This window comes from Odocoileus virginianus, chromosome 16 (genome assembly GCF_023699985.2).
Source record: "Odocoileus virginianus isolate 20LAN1187 ecotype Illinois chromosome 16, Ovbor_1.2, whole genome shotgun sequence".
NCBI lineage: Eukaryota > Metazoa > Chordata > Mammalia > Artiodactyla > Cervidae > Odocoileus > Odocoileus virginianus.
The window spans coordinates 57,813,199-57,834,339 of NC_069689.1; the positions used below are offsets into that span (position 1 = coordinate 57,813,199).

The window sequence follows — 21,141 nt, forward strand, 5'->3', positions numbered from 1 at the left end:
AAAAATCCAGAAGCAAGAGGCTTGCCCAGAAGCTCTCCCAAACTATACTGACCTCAGCTTTAGGGAAAGAGGGATGGTTGGTCCTAGATCTTCACTTACTGTTCACCTGCAAATAGAACTGCTCCAAGAGGAGTGTCTTGGTGTTTTTTGGGGGGTTTGCAAAAGGAAGCAGGACATGACGAATGTGTTTGGGCAATCATGGGAAATATGGTGTGCTTGGAATATGGGATGTGGTATGAGTCTGATCTGCAGGAACTAGAGCTGAAGGATGAGATACAGCAAGTCATGGAGAGTCTGGAGGTAGAGAACAGTTATCCCAAAGAATCAGTGAAGGGTTTTCAGTTTTCAGAAGGTAGGTGGGCTTCCCTGGTGGTGCAGTGGTAAAGAACCCACCTACCAATGCAGGAGACATGAGTTCAGTCCCTGAATTGGGAAGATCCCTTGGAGAAGGAGATGGCAACCCACTCCAGTATTCTTGCCTGGGAAACCCCATGGACAAAAGAGCCTGGAGAGCTAGTCTATGGGGTAGCAAAGAGTCAGACACAACTTGGCAACTGAAGAACAACAAAATAATAGGTAACACATTGGTTAGGAAAGGGGGAACCAAATCCTAGTGGTCACTGACCATCATGGTAATGACCTGTGGATATATGTACCTCCCAGTGGAGTGTAGAATGAACCGAGAAGACAGAGGCATATGCCTAGCATACAGCTTTCAATATGTTGGTGTTTAAGGTATTCTAGCTGAACTGAATTATTGAATCACTGTGACAGCTTGAGTGACATTTTACATCATTTACCCAATTCATATTAAGAAACTGTTGTTAAAGATCTCAAGGTAGTATTGACCTGGAAGACTGTATTTACTATTAACAAAAATCAGAGCTGTTTGTCATCTCCTAAAATAATCTTTGTGGTAACACTGGAATGAACATTTACTTGATGTCTGGGCAGTTGTATGCCAGTGGAACCTATTTTATTTTGAGTTGTTTTTAATATGGAGTTGTTAATGTAGCATTTGCAATAAGTGACCTTATATGTGAAATCTGTGTTTAATTACTAATGTTTTTGTAAGACTAGTTGAACTGTACTATTCATTATAAGTCATAGATTTAAGAACTTGTCAGGGAAATATTTTATGATTTGATTTATGCATGGGGATGCAAGGAAGGCAAGAAGTCCTCAAGCCTTTATGAGATTGTAAGTACACTTATTCCTACAATATTCTTGGCTTTAACTGGTCCTATTATATAATGAATAAACAATATCTTTTATAAAATTTTTCTTCCAGAATATTCCCTAGGTAGAACTCTACTTAGGAAAATAGAATTTCCTAAAAGATCTTGAAGCTTGATAGTTTTAACCAAACAGCACATGTTGCATCTCTGGATGTGTTTTCACAGGGTGCCCTTTAGTGTTTTTATTCCTCCTTAAAAAAAAGAACTTTTATTGGCTGTTTTATTGCATAAAGTATACATGTTCATTGTATAAAACTGGGAGATATAAATGAGCAAAAGGAAGAAAATAGAAAGTGTTGTAATTCCATTACAATTAGAAAATAGATTTGAGTCAAAAATAAGAACATACTTGCAATTCCACTACATGGTAAAAGTTGATGGGGACATTGGAGGGTTAGCCCAGTGCTCCCAGCAGACTTAGTGTATTCCCTGGAGAAGGAAATGGCAACCCACAGCAGTATTCTTGCCTGGGAAATCCCATGGACAGAGGAGCCTGGCAGGTTATATTCCATGGGGCTGCAAAGACTCAGACACCACTGAGTGACTGAACAACAAACTGGAAAGTAACCAAGGTGGAAATTGTTTCTGTTTCAGCATCTACTTGCTCTGGTCCCTTGTGTCTATGGCTCTCAGTGAGCGAGGGCTGATTCTGACCCTTTAGGCTCTCTCACCTGCTATTCACTGTTTTGAGGACCTGAGCCTCATCCTCACTGAACCTTGAACATTGCAAGCCCTTGGTATATGTTTGTATGAGAAAATTAACAAATGCATCTTGGCCTGTGAACATTGGTCAAGAATATTCCTAAGAAATGCTACAAATGAACTTTAAAACAGAAAGAGACTCACAGACTTAGAGAACAAACTTCTGGTTGCCAGGGGGAGGGATGGGGGGAAAGGATCATTAGGGCATTTGGGATGGACATGTACACACTGCTGTGTTTAAAATGGATAACCAACAAGGACCTACTCTATAGCACAGGGAACACTGCTCAGTGTTATGTGGCAGCCTGGATGGGAGGGGAGTTCAGGGGAGAATGGATACATGTATATGTATAGCTGAGTCCCTTCACTGTCCACCTTAAACTATCACAACATTGTTAATCAGCTATACTCCAATACAAAATAAAAAGTTAAAGAAGGCAGGCTTTCCTCATGGAATAATTTAGATAAAATCAAATATTTTGGAAAAACCTAAGTGGAGCTCTGCTTGCAACATGTTGTGTTGTTCAGTTGCTAAGTTGTGTCCGACTCCTTGTGACCTCATGGACTGCAGCATGCCAGGATTCCCTGTTCTTCACTATCTCCTGCAGTTTGCTCAGATTCATGTCCATCAAGTCAGTGATGCCATCTAACCATCTCATCCTCTGTCACCCTCTTCTTTTGCTTTCAATTTTTCCCAGCATCAGGACCTTTTCCAGTGAGTCAGTTCTTTGCATCAGGTGGCCGAAGTATTGGAGCATCAGCTTCAGCATCAGTGCTTCCAATGAATATTCAGGATTGATTTCCTTTAGGTTGACTGGTCTGATCTTCTTGCAGTCCAAGAGTCTTCTCCAGCACCACAATTTGAAAGCATCAATTCTTCGATACTCAGCCTTTTTTTTTTTCTTTATTTTTATTGGTTGGAGGCTAATTACTTTACAATATTGTAGTGGTTTTTGCCATACATTGATATGAATCAGCCATGGATTTACATGTGTTCCCCATCCTGAACCCCCCTCCCGCCTCCCTCCCCATTCCATCCCTCTGGGTCATCCCAGTGCACCAGGCCCGAGCACTTGTCTCATGCATCCAACCTGGACTGGAGATCTGTTTCACACTTGATAATATACATGTTTCAATACTATTCTCTCAGATCATCCCACCCTCGCCTTCTCCCATAGAGTCCAGAAGTCTGTTCTATACATCTATGTCTCTTTTTCTGTCTTGCATATAGGGTTATCGTTACCATCTTTCTAAATTCCATATATATGCGTTAGTATACTGTATTGGTGTTTATCTTTCTGGCTTACTTCACTCTGTATAATGGGCTCCAGTTTCATCCACCTCATTAGAACTGATTTAAATGAATTCTTTTTAATGGCTGAGTAATATTCCATGGTGTATATGTACCACAGCTTCCTCATCCATTCGTCTGCTGATGGGCATCTAGGTTGCTTCCATGTCCTGGCTATTATAAACAGTGCTGCAATGAACATTGGGGTGCACGTGTCTCTTTCAGATCTGGTTTCCTCGGTGTGTATGCCCAGAAGTGGGATTGCTGGGTCATATGGCAGTTCTATTTCCAGCTTTTTAAGAAATCTTCACACTGTTCTCCATAGTGGCTGTACTAGTTTGCATTCCCACCAACAGTGTAAGAGGGTTCCCCTTTCTCCATACCCTCTCCAGCATTTATTGCTTGTAGACTTTTGGATAGCAGCCATTCTGATTGGCATGTAATGGTACCTCATTGTGGTTTTGATTTGCATTTCTCTGATAATGAGTGATGTTGAGCATCTTTTCATGTGTTTGTTAGCCATCTGTATGTCTTCTTTGGAGAAATGTCTGTTTAGTTCTTTGGCCCATCTTTTGATTGGGTCATTTATTTTTCTGGAATTGAGCTGCAGGAGTTGCTTGTATATTTTTGAGATTAATCCTTTGTCTGTTTCTTCATTTGTTATTATTTTCTCTCATTCTGAAGGCTGTCTTTTCACCTTGCTTATAGTTTCCATTGTTGTGCAAAAGCTTTTAAGTTTCATTAGGTCCCATTTGTTTATTTTTGCTTTTATTTCCAATATTCTTGGAGGTGGGTCATAGAGGATCTTGCTGTGCAGAGAGTGTTTTGCCTATGTTCTCCTCTAGGAGTTTTATAGTTTCTGGTCTTACATTTAGATCTTTAATCCATTTTGAGTTTATTTTTGTGTATGGTGTTAGAAAGTGTTTTAATTTCATTCTTTTACAAGTGGTTGACCAGTTTTCCCAGCACCACTTGTTAAAGAGGTTGTCTTTTTTCCATTGTATATTCTTGCCTCCTTTGTCGAAGATAAGGTGTCCATAGGTATGTGGATTTATTTCTCGGCTTTCTATTTTGTTCCATTGATCTATATTTCTGTCTTTGTGCCAGTACCATACTGTCTTGATGACTGTGGCTTTGTAGTAGAGCCTGAAGTCAGGCAGGTTGATTCCTCCAGTTCCATTCTTCCTCTCAAGATTCCTTTGGCTATTTGAGGTTTTTTGTATTTCCATACAAATTGTGAAATTATTTGTTCTAGTTCTCTGAAGAATACCGTTGGTAGCTTGATAGGGATTGCATTGAATCTATAGATTGCTTTGAGTAGTATACTCATTTTCACAATATTAATTCTTCCAATCCATGAACACGGTGTATTTCTCCATTTATTTGTGTCCTCTTTGATATCTTTCATCAGTGTTTTATAGTTTTCTATGTATAGGTCTTTTGTTTCTTTAGGTAAATATGCTCCTAAGTATTTTATTCTTTTTGTTGCAATGGTGAATGGTATTGTTTCCTTAATTTCTCTTTCTGTTTTCTCATTGTTAGTGTATAGGAATGCAACGGATTTCTGTGTGTTAATTTTATATCCTGCAACTTTACTATATTCATTGATTAGCTCTAGTAATTTTCTGGTAGAGTCTTTAGGGTTTTCTATGTAGAGGATCATGTCATCTGTAAACAGTGAGAGTTTCACTTCTTCTTTTCCTATCTGGATTCCTTTTATTTCTTTTTCTTCTCTGATTGCTGTGGCCAAAACTTCCAAAACTATGTTGAATAGTAGTGGTGAGAGTGGGCACCCTTGTCTTGTTCCTGATTTTAGGGGAAATGCTTTCAATTTTTCACCATTGAGGATAATGTTTGCTGTAGGTTTGTCATATATAGCTTTTATTATGTTGAGGTATGTTCCTTCTATTCCTGCTTTCTGAAGAGTTTTTATCATAAATGGATGTTGAATTTTGTCAAAGGCTTTTTGTGCATCTATTGAGATAATCATATGGTTTTTATCTTTCAATTTGTTAATGTGGTGTATTACATTGATTGATTTGTGGATATTAAAGAATCTTTGCATTCCTGGGATAAAGCCCACTTGGTCATGGTGTATGATCTTTTTAATATGTTGTTGGATTCTGTTTGCTAGAATTTTATTAAGGATTTTTGCATCTATGTTCATATTGGCCTGTAGTTTTCTTTTTTTGTGGCATCTTTGTCTGGTTTTGGATTTAGGGTGATGGTGGCCTCATAGAATGAGTTTGGAAGTTTACCACCTTCTTCAATTTTCTGGAAGAGTTTGAGTAAGATAGGTGTTAGCTCTTGTCTAAATTTTTGGTAGAATTCAGCTGTGAAGCCATCTGGTCCTGGGCTTTTGTTTGCTGGAAGATTTCTGATTACAGTTTCGATTTCCATGCTTGTGATGGGTCTGTTAAGATCTTCTATTTCTTCCTGGTTCAGTTTTGGAAAGTTATACTTTGCTAAGAATTTGTCCATTTCTTCCAAGTTGTCCATTTTATTGTTAAGCCCTTTTTATGGTCCAACTCTCACATCCGTACAGGACTACTAGAAAAACCAAAGCTTTGACTATATGGACCTTTGTCTGCAAAGTGATGTCTCTGTTTTTTTAAAATAGGCTTACAACATAGAGAAGGGGAGAAAAGCAAAAAGACTTCATTGAGATATGGAAGGAATGTTGTGGTCAAGTGAATCTCAGCAGCAGATCTGTTCGATACAAGATGTGAAATGCCGACTGGGAGTGGTGATAAGTTGCTGCTGCTTTTGATTGGATTTCTGGTCCAGAAGGGCAGGCAAGGAGAATCTGGGAACAGAAGCAGGCTTCATCTGGGTCAGGCAGGAAGGAGTTCTGCGCGGGCTCCCCCACATCTTGAGCATATGGTTCTGGAAGCTACCGTTGTACATCTATAAAATGAAGATTGGTAATATCCACCTCAAGGGTTTGTTGAGAATGTTAGAAGCAATATACGAAAAGTATTGGCAAGGATGGGCCTCCCTGGTGACTCAGTGGTAAAGAATCCACCTGCCAATGTGGGAGACATGGGTTCAGTCCCTGACCTGGGAAGATCCCCTGGAAAAGAAAATGGCAACCCACCCTAGTATTCTTGCATGGTGAATCCCATGGACAGAGGAGTCTGGCAGGCTACAGTCCATGGGGTTGCAAAGAGGTGGACACAACTTAGCAATTAAAATGGCAACACCAGCTATGACAAGGATGCTCACTCTGTACAAACATGGTAGCTGCTTTGTGCAGGACCAGATTCTTCAGCTTTTTCTTTGTGCACATTTCAGAGTCTGGCCCAGAACAGGGTCACTGAGTGACATGATGTTGGTTGACTCAGACTTAGGGGTAAAGTCTATGGATAGGGTTCATGTGTGGATATGAGAGTTGGTCCATAAAGAAGGCTGAGGGCCAAAGAATTGATGTTTCAGATTTTGTTGCTGGAGAAGAAGACTCTTGAGAGACCCTTGGAGAGTGAAGAGATCAAACCAATCAATCCTAATGAAAATAAACCCTGAATATTCATTGGAAGGACTGATCCTGAAGCTGAAACTCCAATACTTTGGCCACCTGATGCAAAGATCTGACTCATTTGAAAAGACCCAGGTGCTGGGAAAGATTGTAGGCAAGAGGAGAAGAGGGTGGCAGAGGATGAGATGGTTAGCATATGGCATCATTGACTCTATGGACATGAACTTCAGCAAGCTCTGGGAGACAGTGAAGGACAGGGAAGCCTGGCATGCTGCATTCCATGGGATCTCAAAGATCCAGACACGACTTAGTGACTGAACAACAGCAACAACAAAGGATTCAGATAACAACTGACCTTATAAAATGTTAATAACAAGGAATTTAATTAATCACTTAATCACTTTTCAGACAGCTCACGTGGATGTCTGAGAAGAAGGAATGGGGAATAGTGGTACCCAACTTACAAACAGAAGTTGCCTCTTCAGGGTGACCCTCAGGTCAAATATGGAACTAATATCAGTCAAACATACTTTATTCTCACTAGATTTCAGAGTTGGAGCTGACCAAAGTGGGGCTGCTAATATCTCTTCTCTCAGGAGACTCACCACTAACATGCAGCCCAAGAATACAGACCCCACCCCAGCAACTCTGATTCAATTCCTCCTGACGGCTGGCTTTTTCCCTCCCCACCAATCTTTCTGCCTCCTAACGCTTGATGATGGTAATTGGGTTTTGTTTCATATTTTTATTGTAATGTTAAACTATGTTCACAGATTCCAAATTTGATTAGTTGGCTGCTTACTTGGCAATAGGGTCTGCTTACTATTGTAAAAAAGCAGAAATGTGCATGTGGAATTCTGTAAGATGAGGGAGCTGTGTCTAGCATGTTTATCAAAGACTTGGGTGGAGCATGGAAACTGCAAAGCTGAGCAAAGTGACTTGTCGATGGGGTGACAGGATCAGAGTTCAAACAGATCTCAGCAGGCTGGTATTCTGGGCCAAAACCAACAAGAGGAAATTCAGTAGCGATTAATGTTAAGTCTTGCCTAAGTTAAGATGGGAGAGAGCTGGCTCTCCTGTCATTGTTTGGAGAAAAAAAGACATTATTTTGAAGAACAATAGCTAGCTTATACTTATTGAGACATTCTGGCTTCCCTGGTGGTTCAGACAGTAAAGAATCTGTCTGCAGTGTGGGAGACCCAAGTTTGATCCCTGGGTCCAGAAGATCCCCTGGAAAAGGGAATGGCTACCCACTCCACTTTTATTGCCTGGAGAATCCTATGGACAGAGGAACCTGGTGGGCTACAGTCCTTGGGGTCACAAAGAATAGGACACAACTGAGTGACATTGGGTGAGACAGAGATTGAGACAGTCACTTATTACCTTTACTGAGATGCTGTGTGATACAATCTATATAGATGGTATTTTATTTAAATACTGTTGGAGTAAATTTATCTCTATTTTTCGATGAGTTTTAGAAAGGCTAAGAAGGCTATGAATTTTAACCAGAGTCATACAACTTTTAACCATTATGCAATACTGCTTCCATAATGAGATCCAATAAATGATGTGACTGGAAAAGGTAGGAAGAAAGGGGAAAGAAAGGAAGGGAGGGAAGGAGGAAGGAAGGGAGAAAGGGAAAGGGAGGGAATAAAGGGAGATAGAAACTTAGATTTCATCAAAAGAAACCTGGATAATAGGGACACTGTGTGGTCGGTATTGTTCTTAGATAGCAATGTTATATTCTGGGTGCTACATTTTAAAATAAAAAATGTGGAGGCTGCAGAGTATGCAGAGAGGAAACATTCCTGAGACAGCTGGGACAATTGAGGGTACCAGCTGGTTTGAGAAATCTCAAGAAGAGTTTTTCTATGGCAGAGGATGGAGACTCAGCATCCACTGCTCTGGAAGGTTAAAAGTTCAGAGAAGCAAGTTCTCTTTCACTATAAGGAAGAATACACACAAATATAAATGCTCAGAAATGACCCTGTGGCACTTTGTTCAGCTCCAAAAGGGGTTTTGTTTTTCTAAATGTTTGTGTTATCATTATTATCATCATGCTGTTGGCATCAAATGGAAGAGATGAAAAGTGGGTATAAAACGGGGATTTCATTGCTATTCTTGGGAAAAGAAGATAGATGAGATGGGCAGGAAGATTGGCTGGTAGGAAATAACAGTGGCATTTCAAAGCAAAATCTAACTGTCTTCATGGCCAGAGAGAGGAGAAAAACTTGAGGACACCTTTGAGATGTCATTTTCTGTTTTCTTAGGGGAAAAATAATGTCATTGATTCAATCAGAGAAACCAAAGACCTGCCTTTATAACTTGCCTATTTTAGTTATTTTAGAATCAAGAAACTTTTTTTTGGTAAGTATAGGTGGAGAAGTTATGGAAAGAAACTCTAAACTGAACAGATGGGACAGTGGGAATAAAAACAAATTAAAACAATATTGCAATGAACTCTGGACTTTCACTTTAAAATATATATGATGATGTTTTTCAACTTTTCACATTCAACCTATCAGTATATCAAGTGACAAAATGAAAAATCAATTTCAGCTGTGTATATTTTAAATGTTTACCTAAAATGATTTGAACTCACCACCTAAAAGCCCAGATGAATGTATTAAACTGCTTATTGTATTTTTTAATGAATTAAAACTTTATTTTATATTACATTATAGACAGGACACAGTTCTGTGTGGTGACATTTGGTGTAGAAAATTGAACTGAACAGTGGTCTAATTAGAACAGTAAATAATATGGGTTTAATTAGCCCTTATCCCTGATGACAGACTTGATCAGTTGCCAGATATTTATTCTTTCCTTTCACTTGACTTTTGCTGAAATATTGCCTCTAGTAGGGCTGCTTACTGTGCTATAAATAGGTGACTTGGTAAGAAGCCAGGAAACCGACTGACCGGTGAGACGTGGGTAAAAATTATTGGAAAACCTCCTCCTTGCTAGGAGTCATTATTTCTTCATTTCACATTTGAAGGTCCTTTCTGCAGATCCCACTCTTAATTTTTTATTTATTTTTTTGGTTGGATGAGGTAACTTGGCCTAAAGGCTTAAGGAAATCTGTGTAATATCTAGTGGAGTCTCTTGCTACAGTTTATTAGATGTCAGGGCTTCCTGCATAAACTCTCCTGGTCTCTAACATAGGATTCACTTTTGAAGTCCTGTCTGACTTGAGCTTTTCTGTATGTCAACAGGATGTGGTTTTGTTTGTTTGCTTGCTTGTTTTCAATTAAAATATTAAAGTGTTGGCTTTACAAAAGAACTTTACAAAATGCAGAGACACAAATAGAAAAGAAGTAAAATTGCTCATCATCCTTCCACCTAGAGGTAGCAGCTGCTAACATTTTAATTAATCTCTGACTCTTTTCTCTGGACACCCCTCCCATAAAAGGTCTGACGCAAGCATGACAAAACATTCAATTTGATGAAGCCAGGTGGTACTAGAATGGGTGTTTGTTTTCTCCGAACTGCTATGGACGTTCAGTGATTGCCTTTTAACCCCCAAATTTTTAAAGAGAAATGTCAAATCCACCCATTCTAGTACCACCTGGCTTCATCAAATTGAATGTTTTGTCATGTTTGCATCAGATCTTTTATGGGGGGTGGGAGGAGAATAAAACATTCGTTTGACACTCCTTTTGTGTGTTTCCCCAACAGCCTTCACGCCTCATCTTGTTCTCTCCATCCTCAGAGGCATCTTGGTGGTTTTCTTCCAGCCCATATGCTTGTGCTTTTATTGCTGCATTTTCATGTGGATATTCACATTTGTTGGTGTTGTTTAGTCACTAAGTCATGTCTGACTCTTTGCAACTGCATGGACTGTAGCCTGCCAGGCTCTGTCTATGGGATCTACCAGGCAAGACTGTTGGAATGAATTGCCATTTCCTACTCCAGGGGATATTTCTAAGCCAGGGATCGAACCTGCGTTTCTTATGTCTCCTGGATTCGGAGGCAAATTCTTTACCTCTAAGCCACCTAGGATGCCTGGATATTTACATACTTATCCCTTTATCTATAGGTGAGATAGAAAATGCTATGTGTGTTTCCATTTTCATGTAATTAAATCTGTTAGTCTTTTCCTTTAGGATTTCTACCTTGGTTGATATATCTAGGACAATCTTTGTTACATCAAGTCTGTGTGACTTTTAGTCTATAACTTTTTTACTATTTTACAGTTTCCACATTTAAAATATTGATTTCTGGAATATATCTGAATTAATTTTGGTGTATCTTGTGAAGAAGTTATCTATGGTTTTCTTTTAAACCATCCATCACACTGGCTTGTGGTTCTATACTATGTCCTTATACTTGGGTCTGTTTCTGGGCTTCTTAAGAAAACGTAATAGATATGAATGCTTATTGCTATGGCAGTTCTATACTCTTTTAATTGAGGCAATTTCCTTCTAGTTTCCCATCTTTTACAGTTTTTTTCTTGGCTCTTGTAGACATTTACTCCACTGGTTGAACTTTAGAATCATTTGTTAAGGTCCAGAAAACCCCCTTTTGGGATTTTGACTGGAGTTGTTATAAATTTATAGATGAATTTGGAGAGAATTAACGTTTTGCAGTACTGAGTTTAGCTATTTAGGACTATGGTATGTTTCTCCATTTTTCGAGTCTGCTTTAGTCCTCTGTAAAGTTTTGTAATTTTATTTAAGTAATACACATCATTTCTTTTCATTTCTATGTGTATGTGTGCTCAGTCACTCAGTGTATCTGATTCTTTGCAACCCCATGTGCTGTAGCCCACCTGGTGCCCGTGTCCATGGGATTTCACAGGCAAGAATCCTGGAGTGGGTTGCTGTTTCCTTCTCCAGGGTAACTTCCTGACCAAGGGATTGAACCCATGTCTCTTACATTTCCTGCATTGGCAGATGGATTGTTTACCATTGAGCCTATATCCATCTATATATTTAAAATTTTTAAACTCTCCCAGTTCTCTTTTCTCTAATGTATCTTGATATAAGCGCTTCCCTGGTGGTTCAGATAGTAAAGAATCTGCCTGAAATGCAGGAGACCTGGGTTTGATCCCTGGGTCAGAGAGATCCCCTAGAGGAGGAAATGGCAACCCACTCCAGTATTCTTGCCTGGAGAATCCCATGGACAGAGGAGCCTGGTGGGCTACAGTCCATGGGGTTGTAAAGAGTCAGACATGACTGAGCAACTAACACACATACGTACATGCACACACACTATATTGATATAAATCAATGGTAGCAAGTCCAGAAAACAAATTAAACTGACTGTATTCATAATTGAACTTTCTCTATTTTCTTGGACCCTGAAGCTTTATCTATTTTGTCTTCTTGGGGTGGAACCTCTCTCAGGAGGTGAGAATGCCTTAGGTACAAGCTAGGACCCTGCTATGAAGTTATAAAACAAATTAATAATAATAAATATTACTTTTAATATTTAGCCAATGTATTTAAATGTTGAAATGATAAAATATCACATTTAAAACTGAGCTGGGAAGCCATCTGGATAAAACCCTCATAAGTGGAAAGGTACTCATGTGCCTCTAGTTTCCATATAAAACTATCTTATGTGTGGGACTCCCCTGGTGGCCCAGTGGCTAAGACTCTGTGCTCCCAATGCAGTGAGCCCCAGTTCAATCCCTGGTCAGGGAACTAGATCCTGCATGCCACAACTAAGTGTCCACATGCCCCAGTGAAGATCGAAGATCCCGTGTACCTTTAATTAAGACCCAGTGCAGCCAAATAGATAAATAAATATTAAAAAAAAAAACCAAACCAGCTTTTGTGTGTGTATGATGTAACCATTCTGAAGCAAAGCCCTTTCAGGCAACTTTAGTGTTTGTGAACAGCTTAGACTCAGACTCTGGAAAAACTAGGAAAGCCTTTGGGATGTCTCTAGCATTTTGTCTATAATTTACTGTGCTTTCCACTTTCCAGACCTCAAGAAACACTCGTTCAGATGAAGAGAAAGATAGCAACTGGGACGCTTGGGGAGACTGGAGTGACTGCTCGAGGACTTGCGGGGGAGGAGCCTCATATTCTCTGCGGAGATGTTTGACTGGCAGGTAAGTGGCAGCTTTATCTACTCTCCTCCGTGGGACATCAGCGCCTTTGGATGGTGGCGTTGGGAAGACAACTTGGCTTCATGGCTTTAGGAAGTACTGTGCTGGGGGTATAACATCTGCAATGTCTAAATATTTGGTGGCTTCCCTGGTGGCTCAGACAGTAAAGAATCTGCCTGCAATGCAGGAGACCTGGGTTTGATCCCTGGGTCAGGAAGATGCCCTGAAATAGGAAATGGCATCCCGCTCCAGTATTCCTCCCTGAAGAATTCCATGGACAGAGGAGCCTGGCGGGCTACCATCTGTGGGGTCCCAAAGCGTTGGAAGTGACTGACACTTTCACTTTCAGATAGGAAAAGAGTGGGGTTTATTTGTGTTTGTCTTTTACTTTTTAAAAGTGGTGTGTACCTCCCCAATCACCAACTAAATATAAAAGCCAAACCCCATATATTAGAGCATTTTATATTTCCTTGGCATCATCCCTCATGCCTTGCCCCCATAAAAAATATATCCTGTGATAAATGCCAAGGCAATAATTAGGGAAAATAGAGGGGATAAGACTACTTAATCTCAAAATTTTGATCAAGGTTCCATTTGAATCACTGGTATAAATGGTCTTTATTCAAATCAAGGATCGGTTAAACACCATAAATTCCACTTATCCACTGGCAAACGAGATAAAGGCAAAATTAAAAAGTAAAAATGGTATGTACTTGTATTTGTTAAAAAAGAATTAGAGAAATATATTAAGAACCATGAATGGGCATTTTCATCTTGTTGTCATACAACCAAAATGCTTCCATGCTTATTACTTTATTTAAAAAGTGCTTTGCCTTTGCCTAGAATACGATTTTTTCTGAGTGGTCTATCTCAGTGTGAATTTGTGTCTTTTCTCTCCTAACTGTGGTTGGCTGCTACTGGAAGGGCTTCAGGTTAGGAAGGGCAACTCTTCAGCCTTTTCTGCCTTCTCCATACTTACTCAGAAAAAGAGATTTTGGCAAGAGGAGAGGAGGAGGAGGAGAGTGTGTGTGTGTGCTCAGCTGCTTGGTCGTGTCTGACTCTTTGTGACCCCATGGGCTGTCAACGGGATTTCCCAGGCAAGAATACTGGAATGGGTTGCCATTCCCTTCAGGGCTTCTTCCCAGCCCAATTATTAACCCTCATTTCTTGCACTGGCAGAAAGATTTTTTACCACTGAGTCACATGGGAAGCCCCTGCCATTAATTTAGGGAGCAGGTATTGATGCCATCTGGTTAGGAGTATTTAAAGCTACCTTTTATCTATTGTGAGCACTTTGATGGATTTCTCTGAGACGTTATCTCCTCCTTCCCCCCAACCCAATCCCTTGGGATCCTTTGTGTGCGGTTCACTTGAGACGTGGTATTCGCAATCCTCTAACTTGGTAACGCTGCTCTTTCCTATTCTAGGACACCTAGACATGTCCCAACCTCTCCCTATTTATGTATACTCACCCCCTCAGCAGCTGTCTTGGTATGTTTGTTCCTAAGACAACTCACAGTGACTGTCTTGCATGCAGCCCGCATCTGGTTCATTGGAAACCCTCCTGTGAACTTCGCTAAAGAAACTCCCCAGTTCTAGGAGCCAATACGGCAACACTTTCTCTGCTTACACAGTCCACTGCAGCTGAGTTCTCAGCCCTTATGTATCTCAAGTGTGAATTAGATACCAACCAACTGCAAGAGCCACCTACTGAACTCTTCAGCTGGCATTCCCCAAATTTCTTCCTCTTGACTGGGGGTTAGCAGATCGAAGCCCTTGTCTCTTCTCTTTCTGTATAGCAGACGGAGGCTTAGGCTCGCAGCACAGATTTCTCAAAAAAACCTTCAGAAATCCTTATACTACCCAAGTCTCCAGCTCCATGATGTTTTTTATACCTTGGTGTGGGCAAGGAGTTTAACAATTGTGAAACTAACACAGAGGGACTTCCCTGGTGGTCTAGTGGTCGAGTCCACCTTGTAATGTGGGGGATGTGGGTTCAATCCCTGGTTGGGGAACTGAGATCTCACATGCCATGGAGCCACTAAGTCTGTGTGCCACAACTACTGGCTCTCTCTCCAGAAACCCAGTTCCACAACTACAGAGTCTGTGCATTGCAACAAAAGATCCCGCATGGCGCAATGAAGATCCTGCAGGCCACAACTAAGACCCAACACAGCCAAATGAATAAGTTAAAAAAATAAACTAGCCCAGAACTTGCCTTCATGGTTCTTATAGTCTAGAGGAACAAACAATGGACAAGTATGTAGTCAAATTATATGAAATTAACATTTTGTCAAGGGGGCAGATAGTGCCAACACAGGGAAGGCCTCTGTACTGAGAGTCTCTTTTTGAGACCCGACTGCTTAGAGGAAGTGAATTATATGAAGGTGGAGGGTAATGGGCCATAAAATCCAGATACTGGAGTCAGCATATGTAAAGATGCTGGAGCAGGAAATGAAAAGAGGCCTTTATTCCTGAAAAACAGTAGATAAGGGAGAAATCAGAAAGGGCCAATGTTGAAGAAGGAGGTAGATCAGTAGACTACGGAAAAGAATCTCAGATTTTTGGATTTCAAATACTAGGAAACTGTCCAAAAAGAAAAAGCATATTTGGAACTGATACAGGTTGTCAATATTTTATTTGGTCAAATAAAGGCAAAAATAAAAACAAATCAAAATTCAACTATGGTCCACCATCACAGGCTTTTCAAGAAAGAATTACAATCAGAATTTTTGCATTTAAGCATTAAAAAGTAGACATAATCTTAGATTAAAAGACTTACCTTTAAATTGAATTCATATAGGTTTATAAAAATCTACTTTTTTGTCCTTATTTGTCTCACTTCACTTTGGACCATGCTTTGGATGTAATAAAACTATCACAGATATTAGCAGTCTAATGATGGGTAATTTGGAACCAGAAGTGAAAGTTGCTCAGTTGTGTCCAACTCTTTGCAATCCTATGTACTATACAGTCCATGAAACTCTCCAGGCCAGAATACTGGAGTGGGTACCCTTTCCCTTCTCTGGGGGAATCTTTCCAACTGAGGGATCAAACCAAGGTCTCTGGCCTTGCAGGCAGATTCTTAACCAGCTGAGCCACCAGCTGGGAGCTCGGGAACCAGAAACTGAGAAGTAAAAAATAATCATGGACTTAGAACTTGAGACTGCAAGATCCCTGAAGGCAGTGATATGCAGAAAATGACTTTATCTGAGTCATATTTTTTATCTAGGCATTTACCAGTTTTTAAGCAGTAAAAGGAAGAAAAGTCAAGCAGAAAGCAGCTTCTAAGAGGCTGAGAAACTGACCAGATTTATTGGCAGTTTCATAGTCCTAGGACATAAAAATTGGAATTCAAAGCTATGGTAAACACCTCAGGTGATAGTTTGTATCCTTGAAGGGCTATACCCTAGGAGAAAGGGAAATATAATCCTAAATAGACTAGATATTACGAAGACTGAAACCCAGTCTTAATTAATTCAAACCTAACTTGAATAATGAAATTTGTTGCTGTTTCAACTGCCTCCAAGAAGCTTAAAAAAACACCCTAGAGGAAGATGACACCAACCAGAGAGTATACAAATTTTTATAGATTATGCCAATAATTCAATAAAGCATTACCAGTCTTATCATGGGACAAGAACAAGAGGAAAATCACATGATAGAAATAGGTACTAGAGTTAGAAATAGGTACTAGGACCTGTGTATCAAAAAACAAAACAAAACCCTTGTAATAAGTATTTACAAAAATAGATGGCAGGATATAGGATTTCACCAAAGAACTGGAATCCATAAAATGGAATTATATGGGAAGTTGAGAATAGAAGCAAATGATAACTAAAATCATGAACTAAATAGATGGCCATAATAGCAGATTAGAAACAGCAGAAGAAAGTATAGATTTGTAGAAATATCCAGGCTAAAATACACAGGGAAAATGAATGAACATAGAATAAGGATGAAAAGGTATGGATATAAGATGAAAAGGTCTAAACCATGTATAATCAGAGTCCTAAAAGGAAAAGTGAAATAGACAATAGGGTATAGGCACTGTTTGAAGAGATGTGTGTGTGTGTGTGCATGCGCATGCACGCATGCGTGTGGGCACATGCTCATTCAGTCTTGTCTGACTCATTGTGACCCCATGACTCTGGACTGTAGGCTTCTCTGTCTGTGGGATTGTCTAGTCAAGAATACTGGAGTGAGTTGCCATTTCCTCCTCCAGGGGATCTTCCTGACCCTGGGATCGAACCTGTGTCTCCTGCAAGCTTCTCTTTTGTGTAAGTGAATAGTATATTTGTGCTCCATCCTTTAATTCAGTCTTATTTATATGTATATTGAAATTTCTGGCTTGTGTATAGCCTCTATGAATTTTTAGCTATGATGTAGAGATGTTAACCTATTGATATGCTTTGTTGGTTATTTCACTAAGCAGTTATAAGCAGGAGAGAGTTCAATATATGTGCTTGGATGACCTTCTCTTCTTAAAATCTTTCATTCTTTCTTTTATTTTGCTGAACTTTACCTCTGGTAATTTCAAAATTATATGTGTGTATATATATACATTGGATTGGAGCCCACCAGGCTCCTCTGTCCATAGGATTTTTCAGACAAGTATACTTGAGTGAGGTGCCATTTCATTCTCCAGGGGATCTTCCTGACCCAGAGATTGAACCCAAGTCTCCTGTGTCTCCTGCATTGCAGGCAGATTCTTTACTTGCTGAGCCATTCTGTTTTTATATTTCTGATGATTAAATTTAAGATGTTTGAAAATCATACTTTAATAATTACTTTATAACTATCAATGCCAATAATAAAATACTAGTCTCTTTTTATTTGTAAGTCAATGCATGTTCTATGCTTTCCTTCTTCATTTCCACTCAGTGGGATTTTGTTATTATAACTTGGGATCTTATACTCAATTTCTTGGCAGCATTTATCCCCTTTTTATCTTTTCTTTCATAATCATATTTCAAACCATCACTGAAAATTGAGTTTGTGTACATATATTATTTCAATGTTCATTGTCAGTACTTTCAGTTCTTCTTTCTGAATCATCACTTTGTTGGCAGGGATATGTTTTGAGCTGTGCTTCTGGAATTTTAATGCACATATGAATCACCTAGGGATCTTGTTAAAATATAAACTTTGATTCAGTAGGTCTGGAGTGGGGCCCAGGAGTTTTCATTTCTAATGAATTCCCAGGTGATGTCAATGCTGCTTGTCTGTGGACCACACTTAAAGCAGTAAGACTTTATAGCTTTCTTAATTTCAGGAAAAAGTTGTGGGTCTTATACTTTATGAATCCTTCTATATCTGAAAATGTTTTTCTCTTGACTTCACACATAAACAGTGAATGGCTTATTTGGGTATGAAATTCCTGAGACACAAATTTTCCCTCTCAAACCTCAGAAGTTTTTTCTCCACAAAGTTTGGCATACAATGTTGCTCATAGACCTCTCAGGCTGGCTTTTTTTTTTTTTTTGGCTCTTTTTGGTAGTTTACTATTTGTTCTGCCTGGCTGCCTATGGAAGGCTTTATTTTTTCTCTCAAGAGTTTTACAATGTTGTTTCTATATATCAGTCTCTTATTTTTTCTTGGCACATGGTGGCCATTTTTATTGTACAGATTTAGATCCTTTTTCATTATAGGAAAAATTTTCTTCTATTATATCATTTACTGTTGGTTCTTGCCTTTTTGTTCTGTCCTCTTTTTCATGAATGCTAGTTATTTCTGTTCATCTATTTTTACTCCAGCCACTTTCATCTATTTATTTTCCTGTGTGTTTGAGAATGATTTTCAAGATCCTTGCCACTTGAATTTTTTTCTAATTTATTTTCTAATGATGTTTGAAAATACTGCTATGGTGTATTTGTTACCTTACATTCTTTCCTTCATTTTAAACACGGTCCTTCTTTGTGTATCTATTGTCTTAATCATCTGCATCTTGTCATGTATTCTTTTGTGTCTTTTTTAGTGTGATATCTGGCTAATTCTTACTTATTCTTCATGGTCATCTTCATTTAGGAAACCTATCTTGACATCTGAGTCTAACTTTGATGTTCCTCTCTTATGCTTCTCATTATTGGCAGGTAAGACTCCTTTTAGGGAAGGGACATTGACTTTACCACTCTAAGGTCTAACATCTAACATGTGATTAGGACTCAAACATTGTTACTTGAATGGGTAAATAAGTAAATGTGTGCTCACCTATCACTTCACACCTTTCGTCAGTGCTCTTCTTTCTGCCTGAAGCATCCTTTTTTCTCCTTTTGGTTGTTAACACATAGTTGACTTTGGAAACTCCTTTGAATCTCCATTTCGTCCTTAAAGCATTTGTTGGCAGTTTCTACCATTTTCTAGGTTAGATGCAGTACTTCTGTGCTTCTATAGGATCTTGTGAATATGGTTTTATCAGAGTGTTTATTTTATTGTGTTTTAAACATTTTTTTTAATAATTGAAACAAAATTTTAGGTGGTATACATGTATTTTTCCTCTCTGTGCTGTGCCCCACATTACCACCGGCATGTAGTGGAAATTTAGTACATTTTATTCCATTAATGAAGAGATGAATTATTAAATCCCGGACTGATTTTAAAAAGCCTTCTTGACTGTAGTATGGCTCTAAGGGATAGGTAAGAATGGGTAATTTTGTGAATAATATTGAAAACTATGTTAGAGATTATACAATTTTAACAAAAAGATATTGTTTTAATTTTTATGTATAATTTTTTAAAGTTGTATATGTATGTATTATTCAGATATTAGACTTACAGTTTTTCTCTCTTTGTTCATTTGCCCTACTTTCTGGGAGATTTACCTGAACTTACATTCCAATTTTCTAGGTACCTTCATTTATCCTCTTTCTCTCTTTTTTTTTTTCCTGAGATATTTTTTGTTCCTTAATTTATTATTTTTTAAAGCAATCTGTCCCTGGTTTTCAGATGCAGTATCTTCTCTTTTGTCTCTGGCAATATAAATAGAGTTTGGGGAGGGGGGTTGGTTTTCTTTCCCTTGCATTGTCTCAATTCTTTTTGAATTCTGTCTTGTTTATGTCATGATATTTCATGATAAAGACTTTTCTAAGATTTCTGGTGATCCTTGTTGGTTGTTCATATTTAAGGAAAAGAGGTGTGAGCTTAATTTTAAGGAGATGTGGCTGGTCTATCTCATTGCCTGATGATGTTTTTAGGTATTTTTATTTGTGCTGCTCTGATTTCTCAGTCAAGGATCCTCTGATTTCAATATTCTAGGAGACAAGAGGTCCAACCAGTCCATCCTAAAGGAGATCAGTCCTGGGTGTTCACTGGAAGGACTGATGGTAAAGCTGAAACTCCAATATTTTGGCTACCTCATGCAAAGAGTTGACTCATTGAAAAGACCCTGATGCTGGGAGGGATTGGGGGCAGAAGGAGAAGGGGCAACAGAGGATGAGATGGCTGGGTGGCATCACCAACTCGATGGACATGAGTTTGAGTGAACTCTGGGAGTTGGTGATGGACAGGGAGGCCTGGCGTGATGCGATTCATGGGATCACAAAGAGTCGGACACGACTGAGTGACTGAACTGAACTGAACTGAGGAGACAAGTGGGGCATAAAGCTGGGCCCAAGTTGATTTATAGATTCATTTCACTTAAAATTCTTGCAAAGTTTTATTTTTGTAAATTAAATAAGATTATTCTAAAATTTATATCAAAAGGTATAAGGCATAGAATACTTAAAACAATTTTGAAAAAAAATAGAGTAAAAGGGATCAGTCCACCTGATATAAGACTTACATAGCCAAAACTGTAGTATTAGTACCTAGGTCAATGGGAGAAAATATTTACAAACCATGTATCTGATAAAGGACCAGGATTTATATTAAGAACATAACAGTCAACAATTAAAAAAAATAAAGAATCCAATTAGAAAATGAACAAAAGAGCTGAGCAGATATTTCACCAAAGAGGATACACACATGGTAAATAGGTACATGAAAATGGGCTTAATATCTCTAGCTGTTGTTGCTGCTGCTGCTACTAAGTTGCTTCAGTCGTGTCCGACTCTGTGCGACCCCATAGACAGCAGCCCTCCAGGCTTTGCCACCCCTGGGATTCTCCAGGCAAGAACACTGGAGTGGGTTGCCATTTCCTTCTCCAGTGCAGGAAAGTGAAAAGTGAAAGTGAAGTCGCCCAGTCGTGTCCGACTCTTAGCGACCCCATGGACTGCAGCCTACCAGGCTCCTCCGTCCATGGGATTCTCCAGGCAAGAACACTAGAGTGGGTTGCCATGTCCTTCTCCACTCTAGCTGTTAGGGAAATGCAAATTAAAGTCTCAATCCGACATTATTACATATGTATCAGAATAGCTTTTTTAAAAAAATTAAAAAATTG

The 21,141-nt window shown here is 39.1% G+C and overlaps 1 protein-coding gene across 1 annotated transcript in view; it reads left to right on the forward strand.

Annotated features, from left to right (window-relative positions):
• The window catches only part of LOC110127355 (ADAMTS-like protein 3), a 219,630-nt gene that overhangs the window by 103,803 nt on the left and 94,686 nt on the right, over positions 1 to 21,141 (forward strand). Inside the window, exon 4 of the mRNA XM_070478277.1 lies at positions 12,640 to 12,767. Coding sequence (XP_070334378.1) covers positions 12,640 to 12,767 — 128 coding nt within the window. The remainder of the gene's footprint in view (positions 1 to 12,639; positions 12,768 to 21,141) is intronic.